Here is an 18436-nt window from a genome sequence, read left to right as displayed (position 1 = left end):
CAAGTCATCTCTCTTTAGATGGGTAGGTATACGTACTATATCCTTTTACATTCTGACGAGCAGAGATGGGCAGCAACACATTACAAGTAATCTGATTACTTTTTCGAGTAATGAGTAATGTAAGGGATTACTATTTCAAAAAGTAATTAGATTACTGTTACTTTCCCATAAGCACACTGCATTACTGCGTTACTAAACCGTTGTGATTTTGTTTGTGAGAGAGTCTCATGACAGTGACGTAAGCACATGTGACGTTAAAAAGTAAACTTCAAATCTGAGCAAGCACCTAGCAAGCTGCCACGGGAATGTGAAATTCACAGAGAAACCCCCGGAATTCTCCACTGACATGACCGCTGCAAACCTCCATCGGCCCCACTCCTGCTAAACAGGTGAAAATAGCTTTATGAGCGACAGGATTTTATTTATTTTTTGTTGTGTTTTACTTGGGTCTATTTGAAAGAGTGAGTGTGAACACAAAACATTATTTTATTTTATATGCTGGAATATGCAGAAAATAGGTTTAAATGTTAAAGAATTTCTTCAAGTCAAAGACTGTTGCATATAATTATATTTTTGCTTAATGCAATGTGCATAAAATTAAAAGAGGCTTTTCATTCGATTCAATTTTATATGATGGATTATCCATAAAAAATAGAATTGGGCTGAAAGGTCTATTGCTTTATTACGTATTCAGGCTGTATATCATGTTTTTGAAAAGTAACTAAGTAATTAATTACTTTTGAAAATAAGTAATCAGTAAAGTAAGAGGACTAATTTTTTGGAGAAGCAATCAGTAATTAGTAATTAAATTGACCAACACTGGTAATGAGTAAAAAGGCAGTCAGGTCTAATGTTGGACTTAAGGAAAAGCACTGAAAATAACTCTAAACACTTTTCTTAAAACATATCTTACTTTAGGCAGTGAGACACTGGCTATATAGGAAACATATTTCAGTATATGAAGCGACACACAGCCTTGATGGCCACAGGTATTAAAAAAATGGTAACTGCTTCCTTGTCAGAGCTCTTGTGAGATAATTGTGAGAGGAATGGGGAAAGTAGAGGAAAGGGGACAAAATGAATAAATAAATGACTAAAGATGAAACTGATATGATAGATATACATTTCACTGTGTACTACTGGGCTGTCAGCTTTTGTCAGTAAGACGATAGCACAATTATACAAATATATCCCTGATACCACAAGAAGGCTAGAAATTGCAATCCCTGCTCTTTCCTACAGCAACCGCTGCTGCAGACACTGTTTGTATACTAAGAAAGGTATATGGATAAGAAATGAGTAAAACTTGCTCAACAAGAAGCGAGCACTAATTTAAAATAGAGGACAGAAATGTATTGTCGAACTGTACTGTAGGATAGCTGGACAATTTAAGTGTCTAATATGCCAAATAGAAAATTTCAATTTATCTCAAACCGCTGTGGAAAAAGGATAACTTTGTGTATGCAAAGAGAGTAACAGTGGGTGGGGTTTTTTCTCAATAGATTACAATTTGAAGTCTAGCTGTCATTCAGCGACACAAGTAACTTGTATGACTCTATACTCTGTAAACAAATTATTTGACACTAGATGACAGTTGCATTTTGAGGTTTGTAATGCTGTGTGCCTCTAATATAAATTGTCGAAAAACAAATCATCAGAGCATGAAATAAATATGACATGTTTTTGCTATTACACCTTCTGTCGTCTTAGAGCTTTGTAGACTGGTCCCCCAGTGGGGATAGATTTGACTGACAGCAGACACTGGCGGCAATGATCTTCCACAGAAGAACCAATGGCAAAACATGCTGCTCCCACAACATACTCGCTAAAGAAAGCTTTAAAGCCACACCTACAAAAGACTTGGATCCAGAGCACTGATTGACATTCCCTGTCTTTGACACTTTGACATGGAAATGAAGTTTTTAAGTCAAGCCCTCCAGTCTCTGCTATGTTCTTTTTTTTTCTTTGACTTGGAGATGCAACACTCCTGATGTGTTTGCCCAAGCGACTTAATAAAATCCACTGTATGCCAGTAAAACTAATAAAAGCACATTTGTATACAACATACCAGTTTGGGGCAGACTGGGGGCACAGGATCTTTTTTAGAGACGCGCAATTTCTACATATTTAAATGCCATTTTCTATATCACATATAAATAATGGGATTTTTTTCATTTTATCTTCACTTTATGGTTGCTTGTGAAACCCCGGTGAACAATAAGGTATTAAATTTTTATATCACAGCAAAAGGTATTATCCTGATATTTGCATGCATCACTCTTTGAACTCTGCTCGATTGCATTTTTATACTCGGCTTATGTGCACTTGTCCATATATCCTAAGATTATATGCTTTTAGGCTTTAAGGATTTAAGTACATTCTAAAACATAAAGCACAAAAATATCATCTCATCTCTCACTGCATCTTGAGACGGACAGCAAGTCTGGTTGTGATGCTGTGTGCCAGCTCTCCACTAGCCTTTCAGGAATCTACGTGCATGTCATTTCAACAAGAAAACTTCATATCCCAGCCCCTCTCCCATCAATCATCATGCCATGTTGGCCAGACACAGACAGAACCACCAAGAAAAAACTCTCTGGTGCAAATCTTCAATAAAGAGCAACTGTCACACTGAGCCTCCACAGCAGGCTCCATTACATTAAAGAGCTCCAAACAGCATATCTCAGCCATCAAATTGAGGAAAAACATTCCACTCCTATTTCTTAATGTTTTTGTCTTCCCTGTGCTTCTTAAAACCAGAAATAAGAAGGTGATAAAAGCTATACAACATAAAGTGCAGAGTTTCAAAGAGTTTGGAAAGCAGTGTACAAGAAAGTGAAAGCTTGTATGATTCTGTGGAACCACTGAAAACTTCTGCTGGTTTATTGTAATCACTGCACATCATGGTTTACCATCTGATATTGCATTGTTTCAGTGGGGTAGTTGGATTAAATTAGGTATCTGCTCTTTCCAGGTTTGTATTGTTACACATTCTTGTGCCCTTCTTTACTGGTTTTCCTTGCCAATCAATTAGCAAAAGACTGAAAAAGCTGAAATGCAATAGATCAATTCAGTCAATTATAACTTCTTTGTCTTAAAATCAAAATATACAGTAATTGTACAGTTTATGGAGGAGTCACTCAATCAAAAGAAGAAATTTAAAAGCTTGTGAAAATATGTTAGATATACTGTATAAAATATTCAGCAAAACACAAACATATGGGTTTCTAAAATTTTCTTTTTCTGTTTTATTTCAAAGGAAATGGCATTTTTGGGAATTTTGTTTACTGAAGCCCAAGAAGAAACGTTAGATTTGACATTTTTATATTTTTTAAGAACTGTTGTATTGGATGCTGTTGCTTTTTATGAATCGACTGACTGAATGCATCTTTAATTTCATTTGAATGACAATGAACACTGAATGCAGAGAATTTTTTTATTTACAGTTAACTTTTAATTAGAATCAATAAAAGTTAGCTAGTGAACAGCTTCCAAGTACAATAGCATTGCTGATAATGCACCATGCAACTCACAGAACTATTGAAATACAGCCACGGGAAAAATGCATGAATATTTTAGCATAAAGAAATATAGCACCGGAGTGAGTTGACGGTAAGGACACCTACTAACAGATAGAAATGGACAGAGAGTACAATGAGAATACAATGGCTTCTTAAATCCACTCCACACACTTACCTTGGACCTCCTTGTCATTTCGGAACCATCGGATGGTAGCAGCTGGTTTGCTGCCTGATGTGGTGCATGTGAGAGTGACTACATCCCCCTCCATTGCTGGCTTGGTAAAGCCTGTGATCTCTGGTCGTCCTGGCACTCCTGCAGTGCACAGAAATGTAAATCTACAATCTAACAACTAAAAAAATACTGTATGCACATTGAGTAATATCTCAGTGGGAATTCTAGGTGGATTTCTTCTAACAGCAACAAAAATAATTTATTTCAGATATCAATCTTTCTTTACAAGATAGTTTAACTTTATTATTACTATTTTTCATCTAGCAGACAATGTTACAGTCATGCAGTTTTTTAATGTCAGAACCTAAAAGCATGTGCAGGTGTTTATTTTCTGAGAAGTAATTCACCTATGGAGACTTCACCAAAATGCACATGCTCACCCAGAACAGTGAGAAAGGCCTTGGTGGTCCTGACAGGCATCGTGAAGAGCGAGCAAGTGTACAGTCCCTCGTCTGACAGGCTGACGTCATTGATTCGGATGGTGAGCTCCTGCGATGAGGCTCGAACTAGTTCAATTCTGTGATCCCTCAGAGCTATGCAAGAAAGGAGGACACAAAGAGTCATAGAGGGCAGAGGAAAGAAGACGTACAGTTAACTAATGAGCAAATGCGCACTGAATTTCAGTGAGGGCAGCAAACGTGTAGAGGTACTATGAAATTCAGATGACCTTTACCAGAACAAGGCAGAATACACTGTGCTTTCAGTTATTTCTAATAGTTGTCAAATGCTGCAAACACATACTGTGGCCAGTGGTTTGAAACATTTTCTTTTGATTTCCATTCTAGGCTGACAGGCTTATTCGCATTCAACGAGAATACAGTAGGCATCCATGGGACGCACTGAAGCGTAGCGATAGAAAAAAAATACAATCTGAGATTAAAATATTTTGGAGGGTAATCATTTACACTTTTAGCAGCTGCCTCTGCTTGTGCTCAGAGACGTGCAGCAGTTACAGTGCAAAAGGCAAAATTTTAATACTGACATGGACATGTTTTCAAATCTTTGCACTGATAGGACTGTGTTGTACACATGAGCAGTGACAAAAGCAATGGGTAGATCGCACCCTGACCAACCCATAGAAACATATCTATAGTTAAAAAGGTGATCTTGTTCATGTCATCTTCTATACAATTTCAAATTCAAAATCACCTGCTCCGACAAGCGACCAACCACAGAGGGCAGGAAGGAAAGTGCCCTTCATTGAATAAATTGCACATTCTTAATCCTCAGTCCCCCGAGGCTTGGCCAGCGCTTTCCCTGCACCCTTTTTCATTTGAAGCAATTTGAACTCTATTGAATTGTACTACACAGGCAAAACCTGGCAAAATGCAGCAGGAATAGGTGCTGATTAGGATTTAATCATTGTGACCAATGTAATGTGCTGCCCTATCAGATAAAGAGCAAATCCATATAAAAATCATTAATCACCAGTGTTATTTCCATTTGATTTTAGTGATAAACATACACAGCATACATGTGATACACAATTAAATTAGATTGGGTGAAGTGGTTATTAGGTTTACACAGGCATAGTTCATTATCAACAATGCTGTTCTTCAGCTTCAATTACACCATATAATTTGATGATCATTATCGTGTAATCACACAAGCTAAAAAAACGAAAGAGGGGAAAAAAAAGACATTGATGCCCCTAAGAAGTTTCTTACTAGAGACTTTTTGTAATCCAAGAATAAGGACTTGTGTAAATAAAAACAATCTTCAAGCAAGAATTAAAATTTAATAGCTTGCTGTCTGTGCCATCAGACAGCAAGCTTATTATGTGCTACAGGGCTTAATACAAACATTTGATAGTCTTACTGTAGCAAACAGCATCCTGAAACAAAGCTGCCTGATGTTCTTTGTAGTTAAGCATCCTCACTACAGAGCCTGAAAATGCCCAGAGGCTCTGGCAGAAAACAGCAAACCCTTTGGTGGATGGATACATTGGAGAGGTTATGGGGTCTAAGCAAACACTGTACAGGAACTTGAAAGATATGGCAGTATGGGCTGGGAGGATCAAAGCTTTCAACAAGATGACATACAGTGCTAGTCTTCCCCTGGCCCATATCCCTCTATCTCTGCAACGCACTGAGGAAAGTCAGGAGAAACAGGCCAACTTTTCTTCTTAACCCCCCCGCTCCTTAAACATCTCTGAGATGACGATAAATGGTCTGCTGTTGTTATGTAAAAGGGAACTGGTCAGAGAAAGCTGGTGTTTTTTGGTTAAAATTACGTCTAGCACACAATCTGGGTGTTTAAATACAGAATAATGTGTGGTTTACCACAGCAGCTACGATTAGTTTGAAATTATGTTTCTTCACGGGTGACAAGAATAATTAAAAGTGCTGATTCTCCATGGTGATTAGTTAGCCTCCTTCCAATCTGCACCATTAGCACCCTTAGAACTCCACAGTGGCTTATTTACACATATTTTCAACAAATGCAGTAGCAATCATTTCTATTATACTCCAAGGGGGACTTTCTTTATATTTCTTTGGTAAACCACAATTTTGTTGGATTCTGACAATTAAATTTAAGACTGCTATTCGCAAAAATTACGTAGTGGAAATAAAACCAACCTCTTAACAAAGTCTGCTACTCAATAGATGTAGGCTATCAGTTTAAATACCAAACAGTGACCGAAGTACAGTACAGACCAGTGATAATTTCAAATGACATTTAAAGGACCAAGTTGGATACAGCTCATTTTCTGTATCTTCTGCACAACACCATATTACTATTCGGAATTGAAATATATCTAAATGTCAGTAGCCGAATTACTTGTTCTGATAGGCTGAACCCTCGCAAAAGCTGCCAAACAACTTATAGTTGAATAAAAGATGGTCATGACTGATGCATTTTTGTTAGACATTCACTGGTACTACACAACACATGGGTCAATGACATATTGATAGAATGAGATGTACAAAGGTTTGAATAACCCAAAGACAGGGGTTATCTATTACTCAAACGGCATATGGCCAGGAAACCATACTACCAGAATCCAATCCAGGCTGGAGGCCTAGAATGTGGCCAGATCTGTCACAATCAGACCCAAATGCCAACGGCTGACAAAGCTTTTTTCCAGGTGCTTTAGGAAATCAATGTGATGAAAAGGTTCATTTCCCCCAAACCCTAGATAGCACTTGCGCTGTTCATTCTGCTAAGGCACAAACATAAATCTGCACCCTGACCTTGTGTATGCTCCAGCCTTGCAGGATGGCAGCTTAATAGCATGGCAGCCGTACGTCTTCTGCGATGGAGGCCTTACCAAGGCTGTCTCAAATCAGTAAAATTGACACCCAAGTTCTCCCTCAGGGCAAGGAACGCTGTTGCTTTGCCCTTTTGATGCAAAGTAATGTTTGGCTCATTTCCCTGACAGTCCTTCGCACTACCAACCATACCAGTGGAAGACCAAAGTGAGGTCAATGGGCATAACCAAAGTTTTTGATATTTACTTTTAACAATCTAGGCATACTTTACTGAATATCACCTGCAGGTAATATGTTCCAAAAATGGTTTTAACACGTGAAACTATAACTTGATGCCCAGTTTTGACACACATAAGAAGAACAGATGGTCTGGTTAGAATAGCAATGACCTTAAAAATAAAAGTGCCTCGAAGAGCAATCATCCCATGGCGTTCACGTTTCCACAACACTGAGGGGTGTTAAAATGTTTTTAATTCAAAACAATTAAGTATCCACCGACAGTTCTGATTTTAAATGAGATTCCACATCTACTCATTAGTCTTGGAAGCTGATGGCTCTTGGGTTCAGCCAAAATATGTTACATGTGTACTGTTTCCCCATTTGGCCTTTTTTGAATGGCCTGTAACCACTTTGAGCTATTGCTGAAATGTGAAAGCACTAGCTCTCCTTAAGCGAGAACACAGGATCCTGGCAACTAACCCCTACCCGTTCTCCAGCCAGGGGCTCCACTCTTTGCAATTAGAGTGTGTTTGCTGCTAGCTGTGCACGCTCGGTGACTGTGTGGGCGAATCTGGATGTCTTCCAGGTCTATAGTGGTGCAGGCAGGGGGCTCTTTCCCACAACACATGTGGCTGCAATTAAGAAAAGGAAAGAGCCTTGTTCCAAAGGGCCATTGTCATTGCCCGTGCTTTCAAAGATCCCACAGAGCAGATGCTGCTCAAATTGGACTAATTTCCGGCACTTGAGGGAGCTAAGCAAAGAGGGAGGAATTTTTCCAGCAGCTATGTTGCGTACCTTCTTCATGCAGTGAATAATGAGATTTAATATATTTTTGTCCATTTCTCAACTAACTAGCTTTAACTTGATCGTACACTGTGGAATTTCCTCCATCTATGCTGTCAGTTTCTCCAGATTAAATCCTGACCAAAACAAGTACCAAGCAGGATTATATAATTGTAATAGTTTACAATGTAGTCTTTTCACTTCTTTCAGTTGGGCCTTAAACTTCTAAGGGCCTTTAAATACAACGGATAATTACACTAAATACTTATAAGTTACACATGAGAGGTTTCATAGTACAGTGGTTTACATATTTAGCTAACAAATGAAAGTTCACTGGACTGAGACCAGGAGGAGGCTCAAATCCCTTTGAGGTTGCATCAGGTGTACCAAATCAAACATGTGGCACCATCTGCTGTGGTGACCCCTTGTGAATAAGGGAGCACCTGAAAGTAGCTTTTATACATTAGAGTGCAGTGTGGCACAGATCATCATTTAGTGCATAGAAGAGTAGCTGCGCACAGAAGTGATCCTAGCTGAGTGTAGAGTACCCTAATGGTAGATTCACATTTCAGTGAAGCTAGAGGTAAAGGAGTACACTTAAAAGCCCATTAGTCCCCAAAGAAATACATTAGTTGAGGCCATGAGGCACTTTTTAAATGTTTGCTGCCAATTACACTGGGAACAGCAAATCTATGCCTCGTCACATGTAAAAATTAGTTCCCCAAGAAGATTAGGAAAAATATTATGTGACATTTACATTTATGAAGTTAACATCGTGCTATGTTTTGATCTTTTACATCTTACTTAAATGTTTTTTGTTTGTATGTTTATGTCCTTTATTTTATCTTATAATTTAAGTCTATGAATGAAGTATACAAAACTACAGTCATAATAATTGTAATAGCAATAATGAGACTAATAATAATATGTAGTTCAACTGGAATTTTAAAGGTAAGTGTCACTCAGTTGCTGATAACAGACACACCATCAAATATGTGTTTTCTAGAAAGGAGGCTTAAATGGGCTTTCATTGGTGCTCACTCCAGTAATTGCATCCTTGGTAATTATCCTTCATTCTCTCAAGCTAATGAATGTTTTAATGCTCACATTAGAGCATTCATTTAGCACATAACAGCATTTTGATTACTACAAGCCAATTAAGATCAATTTTGCTTTGTGACCTTTATGATCCAGACTGAATGCCCCAATTAAATGTCATGAATGAAGAACCATGAACTTCTGAGAGATGGAACTGAAATGGGGAGAAGTCTTTAACAATCTGCTATGGCATGTATATGCCGTATATTGCTCTACATTGCTCCACGCGCTGTAGATCAAATTAGCAATTTGCTATCTGCCTTTGACATGCAACCTGCAGCAGCTTTCCATTAATTGCATTATTCATATTTCCCATATCTGACAAAATATTCTGTTTCCATTCTGCATGCCTCACAGATGTCATTACCATTCTTTACAACCCTGCTGCTTACATTTATCCTTTTCTCACAGAAGCCAAAAGTGAAGTTAATCATAATGAAGACAGTAAAAGACAGCTCTGTTCTCATTTGCCCTGCTCAGGAATCGTAATTTTAAACTCCAGTAGCATATGAAAGGGATAATTCTACAAAAGACATATGGTCTAAATCAATTTTTTTCATTGTGGCAACTCACCACAGAGCTGTTTGCTTTCAGTAACCACTAATCAGCCTAATAAATGAAGGATGCATTGGCCTAGCTATTAAGCCTATCTGTCTCCCTTGTCTCAGGTCTGTGGTTTGTCTGAATGCTGGTCTTTGCCTTAGTGTTGTCTGAAGCCTGTGAGGTGGCAACAATCAACCACGACTCAGATGCTCATAATGGATGAGGAGGCGCATGCCAAAGAGCCAGCTGGCATGAAATAAGAAGAGGGCTGTGTTCAGCTTTAGACAAATATGCAGAGACAATCCAACACATATGGATCGGATGTGGAAATCTAGCAAGGTTAACAATCTCAAGGTTTCACTGAGCCTGTTATGGGACAGGATGAGATATCATTGGCTCTCTCGCCCATAATACATATCGCTTTAGTTGTGACCAATTGCACTGTCTCGTTCCTACCTGCAACCTAGGCCTTGTTTAATCTTTTATCCTTTTTGCAGGTTTGTCACACCATCGCTGTGTAGAGAAGTTTTAGTTTTTGCATGATGCACTGCTGGAATTGTGTTTCATTTAAGGAATCCCAGTGGGTTTATAATCTAATTATGCACTGTTGTGATCCTTCCTTTGCTGCATGTTGTTATTAAATCAGCCAAAGGTCAACTGGAGTATTCTTGGGATTAAGTACAATACTCACCATGAAATAATTAACAATAGTTGATTATTAAATGCTTTTTGTGACTGACATTTTTGTAATCATGCAAATCAAAATGTGAAAGTTGTGTGAGATGTTACAACAAAGAAAAATTATACAAAGTGCAACCACAGTTCCAGAGATCAAAGTTGTGGTTGCACTTTGTCTGATGGTCTCCTATACCAACAGCCCCTGATGGTTTCTTTCAAACCCCTTTGGCAAGGCAGTTGTAAAACTGCCAGGCCTCTATGAGTTACAGACACTCTGGGGAAAAACTGTGCATAATTAGTGCCATCATTAAAACAGTTATTATTTTTGCCCACTGTTAGGGTAGCGGCTAGTGGCCATAGCTAATAATAAAATGATAATGTTAATGTTGGCGTTAGGGTTATGAGTACTGCCGATCTGTAATGTGAAAAGACTATGTTCATTTAACTGGATAAGAAAAACTATTTTTTGTGTAAGAAGTGGAAGGTTTCTCGTAAAATCCCAGAATAAAGCATTAACTAGCAACTAGGCAGAGTTTAATACAGTACAGTAGTGATCATAGGTGTTTATTGTTCCAAATCTTTGCTATTTTTTTGGCATGCTATCAAGTTTTTCATTCTAGTAACTTAAAACCCAATTATCAGCCAAAAGATCTAAAAATGATGCACAAAACTGAAGCACAAGAGTGCATCCTTTAATGTGATCCCTTGTATTATAACACCAAATACAGCTTGCTCACGTCTGCTTGTCGTCTAATAACAGTAAACCATGTTGGCAAGGGTGAACAGTTACAAATAATTTACCTTTACCATAGGAGTGGCTAATCAGAAAGCTGTGCCTTGGAAGATGTGTTTTTTTAAGTGAAGTATTTTTCCTGGCCATAACTGATGTAACTGAAACAAACAGTGTCAATAATAATTCCAAAGACATTGCACACACTACATATAGTTCTGTTAAGCTGGAGTAGATTTATGATATTCAGTGTTTTTGAAAGACACAGAAATCCCTTTGTCCTTGGCTGTAATGCAGTTTTAAAAAAATCTAATTTGTCAGACCTGAATTAAAATGGAACAAATTATAGCTCGGGCAAAGATCAGATTTTGTCTTACTTTACCCAGAAGCTGTAAAACTCAATTGAATATGGAATGTCAGGTTTTTTTTAGTTGTTTCACTTTACTCTGCTATAACTTCTCAAAGGAATTTAAAAGGTCATTTTAATACTCCTTTTCCTCTCGCACAATTTTAGATCAAGCTCCAAACACATCCAGACACATGCCCTTATCTTTAATACCAAGCTTGAGGGAATGACCAAGAGTAGATTTCAAAAAATATGCCTCATAGCATCATTACTTCTATGTGTTATGCATCCAGAATCACACATAAAAGTGGTGAAAGCTGAATCGCCTTTGGATTACACATGCACAATGACAAACTCCCCCCATCCTCTCTGTGAAGAGAGAATAAAGGGAACTTGCATGAGCTTCAAATGGTTACATATGGCCATGTTGTCATGGATTCCCAAGAGGATTATAGTATGCAGAGGTGGACAGCACACAGAGACAACAAGCACAAAGGAAAGGAGATATCTATCAGAACATCAGGAAAAAAAATAAAGCCATAAATCTAAACACTAGCAAAAAGGAAGGGCTACAAAAATCTAAATTACTCCGTGACAGCAGTCCACAAGCAGCTGTTCATGAGAGGGAGAGAACAGCTTGCCTCAAGCTCAACCAGTCTGTAGCTAGTTGTTGGACTGAAAGGTAGCATAAGGTTGAATTTAACATTTTTCATTGGCTCTACAACAAGGCACAACAAACGGCAGAAGAAGGACAGTTGCAGCCCTCTGCCAAGCAATTAACTGGTGATTTGGCACAGCAGAGATTTCTTCCCAGGTGTCCCACCCTGTTCGTCATATGAAGCCTGTGTCATTCTACGCCTCCAGTTTGTCCTGATAGCCTCACAGGCATCATATTTGTTGTGCCAATAAGGCTTTTCATTTGGCTGTAGGAGATGAAGAGGAAGTGTTCCCACACTTAGCCCTGGCAACCTCTGCTGAATGGACTATATTCATTTTGTCATCCTTATTGCTCAGGAAAAGGATTCTGTCATCCAATATAAATTGTTACCCAAGAAGGGCAAAATGGCTCACACGTATTGTGCTCCCCAAGCTCTCCTTACATGCTTAAAGCAACAGCATTGCAGATTTACAAGTAGATGCAGCTCTGCACTCACAGGAGATAGGAACATATTATAGCCAGCCGGTTTCATTTATGTTAAATTAAAAAAAGAAGTTGATTCATCACGTCACATCTCTTGATAATGAAGAAGAGTCTTTTTCAGGTATGATCTGGTTCATTTGAAACTATAGGTGTCTAACAAGTCTAATAAAAGTCAAGTTGCAATGGAAATACAAGTCAAACGTGAAAATATAATTTTATTGATATAGCACCAAAAGACAACAACAGTTGCCTCAAGGTAAGAAAACAAAAATATCATTGTTGTCGTGTCACTGATTTATCAGAAATTGCAGTTTCCCATTTCCACAGGCTTAATAGCCGACTGGCATGCATGGCCACTGGGCCTAAACTAACGCCCCATCAAATATTATGAATTTCTACATTGTAAGATGTTTTATAAGCATGAGCTACAGCACTAGCTAATGTATATTATCAGCCAGCTGTTGCCCTTAACTGTTAATGATGCAGCCAGTCACACTGTGTAATCTAGGGAGGGAAAAAACATTTGCATTATGTGATGGAAAATATCAAAGTGACGTAATCAGAAACATTTAAAATCCATTCCAAATGATTTTTAAAGGCTTTTACCTTTGACATGTTAAAATACCACAACTATTATTCTCTCCAAAAATACGGTTTGGCTCAAAGACCGGATCCTTTGGTCACATTTACACCATTCACATAAGAGTATCTGTTTAAGATTCAGTTAACTTTCATTTAATTGTATTTGGAAGTAATTTCATCTAATAAAACACCTTAGACCTCATTACTAAATCCAATCACTTGTGAGGGAGAAAGTATTTCTTCAATCCAGACTGTGACTCTCATTCTGCTGGTTCACTCTGGCATCTCTGCCTCTTATCAATTGTTATTCAAAGGGAAAGTTCATCTTCAATCACTGAACCAATGATATTGTATTAGCAGCTACACCATAAATGAAATGGGTAATATGCTGTGAGAAACACTGAAAGATGAACACCCCAGCCCTTCCATACCAGTCCAATGTTATACTCCCTTTCACCCCAATTCCAATTTATCAACTCTGGACTTTTTGTCACCTTTAAATTGGATTTGGCTGGTGAGAGCACATTATAATTCATTCTGGCTGAGGCCGTGTTTCACAAGGTTGCAACACTGTACTTCCTTTCCAGAGTGACATACAAACAGCTATACAAATGTAGGGCAACTAAAATACTAATTAAGCCCAATCATCTTACAATCCACAGGCATTACTGTGCTGTAAACAACACTGTCAGTGTTTCATGATTACAAAAGTGCAATTCAAAAGCAGTCTATTTCTGCTTAGTTTGTGCCCTGGGACATCAATGGAGATACACATTCATTAATAGTCTCCTTCAACATTACGAGTGATGCATTTATTTCTCTCGTATCATTTTTTCCCTGTGTTCAGTCAAACAGCGTGCTTGCAGGCAGGGGCAATTTTGAATGCTCCAAATTTTAAAAAATTAATGAATAAGACTCTTGTAATATAATCTGCCTAAGACGTCTTTATCTCATTATCTAATCATCACAAGCATTTTCCCTGTGAGTATTACTTACCTTTTTTGTCCCCAAAGAAGAGAGTTTGCTGTGCAGGGTTTGACCACTGGAGGGAAGTGTTATCATTGTAATCCACACGACAGGTCATGTTGGCTATGGCCCCCTCCACCACCGTCACATTCTGAGTTATGGGGATCTGACCCAGGATACCTGTAGGATTATAAAACACAGTTTGAGGTCATGGTTGTGACATGAGTAGATTGCTGTATTGGGCTAGTTTTTACTGTCCTTTCACAGAATCACATTAATGTACCATTTCAGGCTTGACACCTTGCAAACTTAATGTTCTGTCATATTGCCCAGTTCCATTTACGTCTTCATTACATCACAGTAAACCAAAGATAGCTTAATGGGAGCCTGGTTGTCATGGTCCCCAGCCTTTGACAGCTGTAGAAGACAGTGATTTTTTATCGTGGAAACAATGGTAGGTTTTAATCTCCCAAAGTGCTTTCCTTGCTTCCTTATTGCTGGGCTCTAATTGGTAGCATGGCCTAATTAGAGGTAGTCATGTTCTGCTGTAGAGTGTATAGCTGCAGCTGGGTGGTAAATTGACACATAATCCTAGACACCGTGGGCCTTCGATCCGAGTGACTGCCGTGCCCTGAAACAGCCGCTCGTCACAGTGTGTAGAAGACATCCAAATGAGGCCTAATCACTCAGCCTTGCTGGATTTTACCTTCTTATTCCACATTTGTACTTGTCGTCTCAGCATAGTCCCCTAATTACATTGCAGACGCATTTCTATCCCGCCTTTGTTTTATTGAACTCTGCCAAGCTTCAGAATCAGATGTCTAAAACAATACTCCTTCGTAGGGAATTGTGATAAGACAAAGTGTAGGCTAATATGAGCCTGAGCAGGCTATACCCTTAAAGGATAAATTGTGTTAAAGCAATAAAGCTTTCGAGTTCATGCTTGAAACTAATGTACCGCCTTTTCCTGGATACATTTCACTGTCTAAAAGCTAATCTTTGCACATTTTTTTCTCTTGATTTTACACGTCTGCTTTGGTTTCCATTAGTACAGTAATATGCCTGAATTTGAAGGTGACATTGTCTCTCCCAGGTACAGTTCACCACAGGGACATTTCAACTACGGGAGCAGCTGTCTGCCTCATTAGTCCAGCTCACACATGGGAGCAGAAGAGGCTGGGACAGCCATAGGTCTGTGGACCTTCCTTGACCTCGATTGTCCTGATGGAGACCATTGTCAGAAAGAGGTGAAGGTGAGGCTGACTATAAATAGTAATAGGAAAATATTCCAAATTACACACATTACATATACACCATATACATCAGCCACGGCAGTAAAATCACTGACAGGTGAGGTGAATAACACCGATAATCCTGTTGCAATGCAATGTTGTTATAGAAAACCTTAGTTGCTTGGATTCATGCGGATGTTAACTTGACGCATCCTGCATAAAGTCTGTTGCAGAAAAAGCAATGGCACATCAGTCTCCACCAGCAGTGCTCCACCCTCTAATCGACTGGATCTAAAGGTCCTGCTACCAATATTCCAGTGCTGAGACCACATGATACCCCCACAGCTCTTGTGTCCATTCCGATAGGAGCACCAGTTGTTTTAACAACAAGAAAGGGACCAACGCAATAGCACACATTTGCTGATTTTAATATTGTGGCAGTGGCTTTATTGATCAACTACCTGCTCACTGCTCAATCAGTAACACTTCTCAAAATGCATTTTTAAACGCTTTCTTTGATATTTGTACAGATTTATCATTTATTATTGGCTTTTATCATCTATTATTACTGTGTATTGCCGCATCATTTAATCTCATCATCATTATTATTATTGCTCAAATTACTAATGAAATGTGACTTAAAAATGCCATCATCACAATAATTCAAATGCAGCTGGGTAGGAAATGCTGATGCAAATACATTGTGTGGGGGGTACCATGTGGAGGTGTTGTTGTCAGTTTCTGCTTAGCTTTTTTTTTTCTTCATATAATCTCTTCGGTATCTTTGCTGCATGTCTCCAGAGTATGCTGTTCACTATTCACAGAGAATGCTATAAAAATAGGTAAAAACCCAAACAGTAATAAATATCACTGTCAGTCCCTCAGGTTTTACCCCAGTTTGAGTCAAAAAAACCCCTAAAATTTCTTTTAATTATGCCTGTCAAGCCAATAAAGGCTTTTCACATATTCAGAGGTATGGCTATGCTGTGAATATTGTTTTTGGTGGTGTTTTCATGGTTCAGGTGCACTGGAGCTAACTGATCTTTACTTAATAAATTCATGAAATTCCACTGTCTTGACATTCTGTAGGAGTCTAGAGTGAGAAAATGCTGTCCTTTCTGAGGAAACATAATCCCCAGTGCCAGCTACAGAGTGTATTTCATTTCTTCTTCTTCTTCTTCTTCTTCTTTTCTTTTTTGAGATTGTGAGTGGAGGGCGGCTGGCTTTAATTCTACAGAACAGTGGCAAACAATATTCTAGAAAGTCAATGAATCACAAACCGCTAAAAGGATACTACACTGTCCTGTGCAACCATGTACACTAACCTTTAAAGAAGCATGGTTCAGCAGCATACTACAGGTGCACAGAGGTGTGTGTAACAACATGTATCCATGAAGGATTTTAAAGGTAAGGTAGGGAGAATAATTAGGCATTCTTGTAATTACCTTATTATAACCGTCTTCAGAAACATGCAAGAATTTAGATACTGTTCATTTAATATCTGTTAAAGCCTGCAATAGGCTATTTCTGAAGAATTTTAGCACATTACAGCTGATAAAACACAGGTCTAAATAAATAAGTAATGGCTGAACTGCATTTAGCTGTTTCAGTTTCAGGATCCTGGTATGTTGAGGCATACTGTCTCAGCCATACTCTCATGGTGTGATGACAGTGATAATACTGCTTTGCCTTCTACTAAAATCCCATCATTTTAATAGCATCTGCTAAAGTTAAAGAATGAGTGGAACAAGGCATAAAATACATGGCACAATGAAAAATGCGTTGTGCATTTTGTACTTAAGGTAATAAAGTCTGGTGACCTTGTAATCGCAGCTTCCACTTGAGCAGAGGTAAAATGATTGGTGTGCAGGGTCTTTTCTAATGACTACTGCACTGTTGAAGTGGACAGACAGATGCCTAATCGAACATCTCCCTAAGAAGAACACAGGCACACTCTGGGAAAAAAGTACAAGCTACATCGACGTGAATCTTCATAGTATCAGATTATGCTTTGTAGATAAACACCGTTACGAGCACAAAGGCTGTATTCGCTTTTCTTTGATGGAAATAAGAAACAGAGTGATATAAATATTGGAGCCCTTTAAAAACTGTAGCTTCAGAGCATTTAGTTATTTAGAAAAATGACTATATGAAGTGGGAAGTGAAATAAAGACAGAATTATTTTTAAACAGCAGAAGCTTTCATAAGATTTTTTCAAAGGTACAGGTTTATTGGAGTCAAATTTTTAAAAGTCCAGTAGTCTGTCTGTCTGTCAAGTATTATCTGTCTCCAAATGAATGAAAGAAAAAATATTGAGAAAAGTAAGCAAGGATGTGTAGTTTGTGTTGAGTCATGGCTGTATTTCCCAGTGAATGAAAACAAACTGTAGAAGTAATAGAGGTATTAAGGTTGTCTGCTCTACTGATGAGCCAAGACGACTCCGTGAAGTGCAGTGATGAAATGAGGAATAAGCCTGCACTTTTGCAAGATGTTTTGGGGGAGGATAGGCCATCCTTTAAACACAACGTTTTTCACTTTTGCAGGCTAAAGAACTTCAATACTGGGCATTGCTATATCCTTTTCTCAGTGGTTAGGTGTATTATACTGAAAAAGAGGGGGGTAGTTATTTTCAGGCAGTTACAGCTGAAGGTTGACAGCTTGCACATATTCACAGCAGACAGGATGCAACCTGCCTGCCGTGACAGTGAATAGGTGAGGATTGAGTGACCCAAGATGTCTTGATGAAACTAACTGCTGCCCTGTGATACACGAATACCATTAATGTTTGCTTTTTCAAACTGGATACTCTGCTTCTTTATGTGAGAATACCATGGAGTGCTAAAGTTAACAAAAAAAAGTCAATATCTGATGTCATGGGTGCTTCTCGCTCCCCCGCTTTCCAATCCAGCCTCCCTACAGCTCTGCAGAAAGGGAGGTTAAGATTAAAAACATAAAATAATGAAACCTTAACTGAGTGAACCCATTTCACTCAAAATTTATTATATTAAAGTCCAAGATTTTATTGTTTTGCCATAGTGACCTTGCTTTAATTAAAAATATCTCTAAGGCATCAGTCTGCTTATGGGCCTACCTCTTAAACTACAGTTGGTCCCTTGGTAGCCCTTTCCCATTTTGCAATATAGCTTTATATAT

At 38.5% G+C, this 18436-nt stretch overlaps 1 protein-coding gene across 4 annotated transcripts in view; it reads right to left on the bottom strand.

Moving 5' to 3' along the window:
• Nucleotides 1-18436, bottom strand: part of cadm2b (cell adhesion molecule 2b) — a 141963-nt gene that overhangs the window by 11495 nt on the left and 112032 nt on the right. For 2 of the 4 annotated variants that reach the window (XM_005735982.1, XM_005735983.1), the window contains exons 3-5: nt 14082-14231; nt 4101-4286; nt 3697-3834 (exon numbers count right to left, since the gene is read on the bottom strand). In XM_005735982.1, coding sequence (XP_005736039.1) covers nt 3697-3834; nt 4101-4286; nt 14082-14231 — 474 coding nt within the window. The remainder of the gene's footprint in view (nt 1-3696; nt 3835-4100; nt 4287-14081; nt 14232-18436) is intronic. The other 2 variants (XM_005735984.1, XM_005735985.1) reach the window with 1 other exon arrangement.

Source organism: Pundamilia nyererei, unplaced genomic scaffold, assembly GCF_000239375.1.
Source record: "Pundamilia nyererei isolate P.nyererei 1_Seehausen unplaced genomic scaffold, PunNye1.0 scaffold00066, whole genome shotgun sequence".
Taxonomy (NCBI): Eukaryota; Metazoa; Chordata; class Actinopteri; order Cichliformes; family Cichlidae; genus Pundamilia; species Pundamilia nyererei.
Note: the sequence above shows the minus strand (reverse complement) of the source record. Positions and strands in the feature narration are given on the sequence as shown.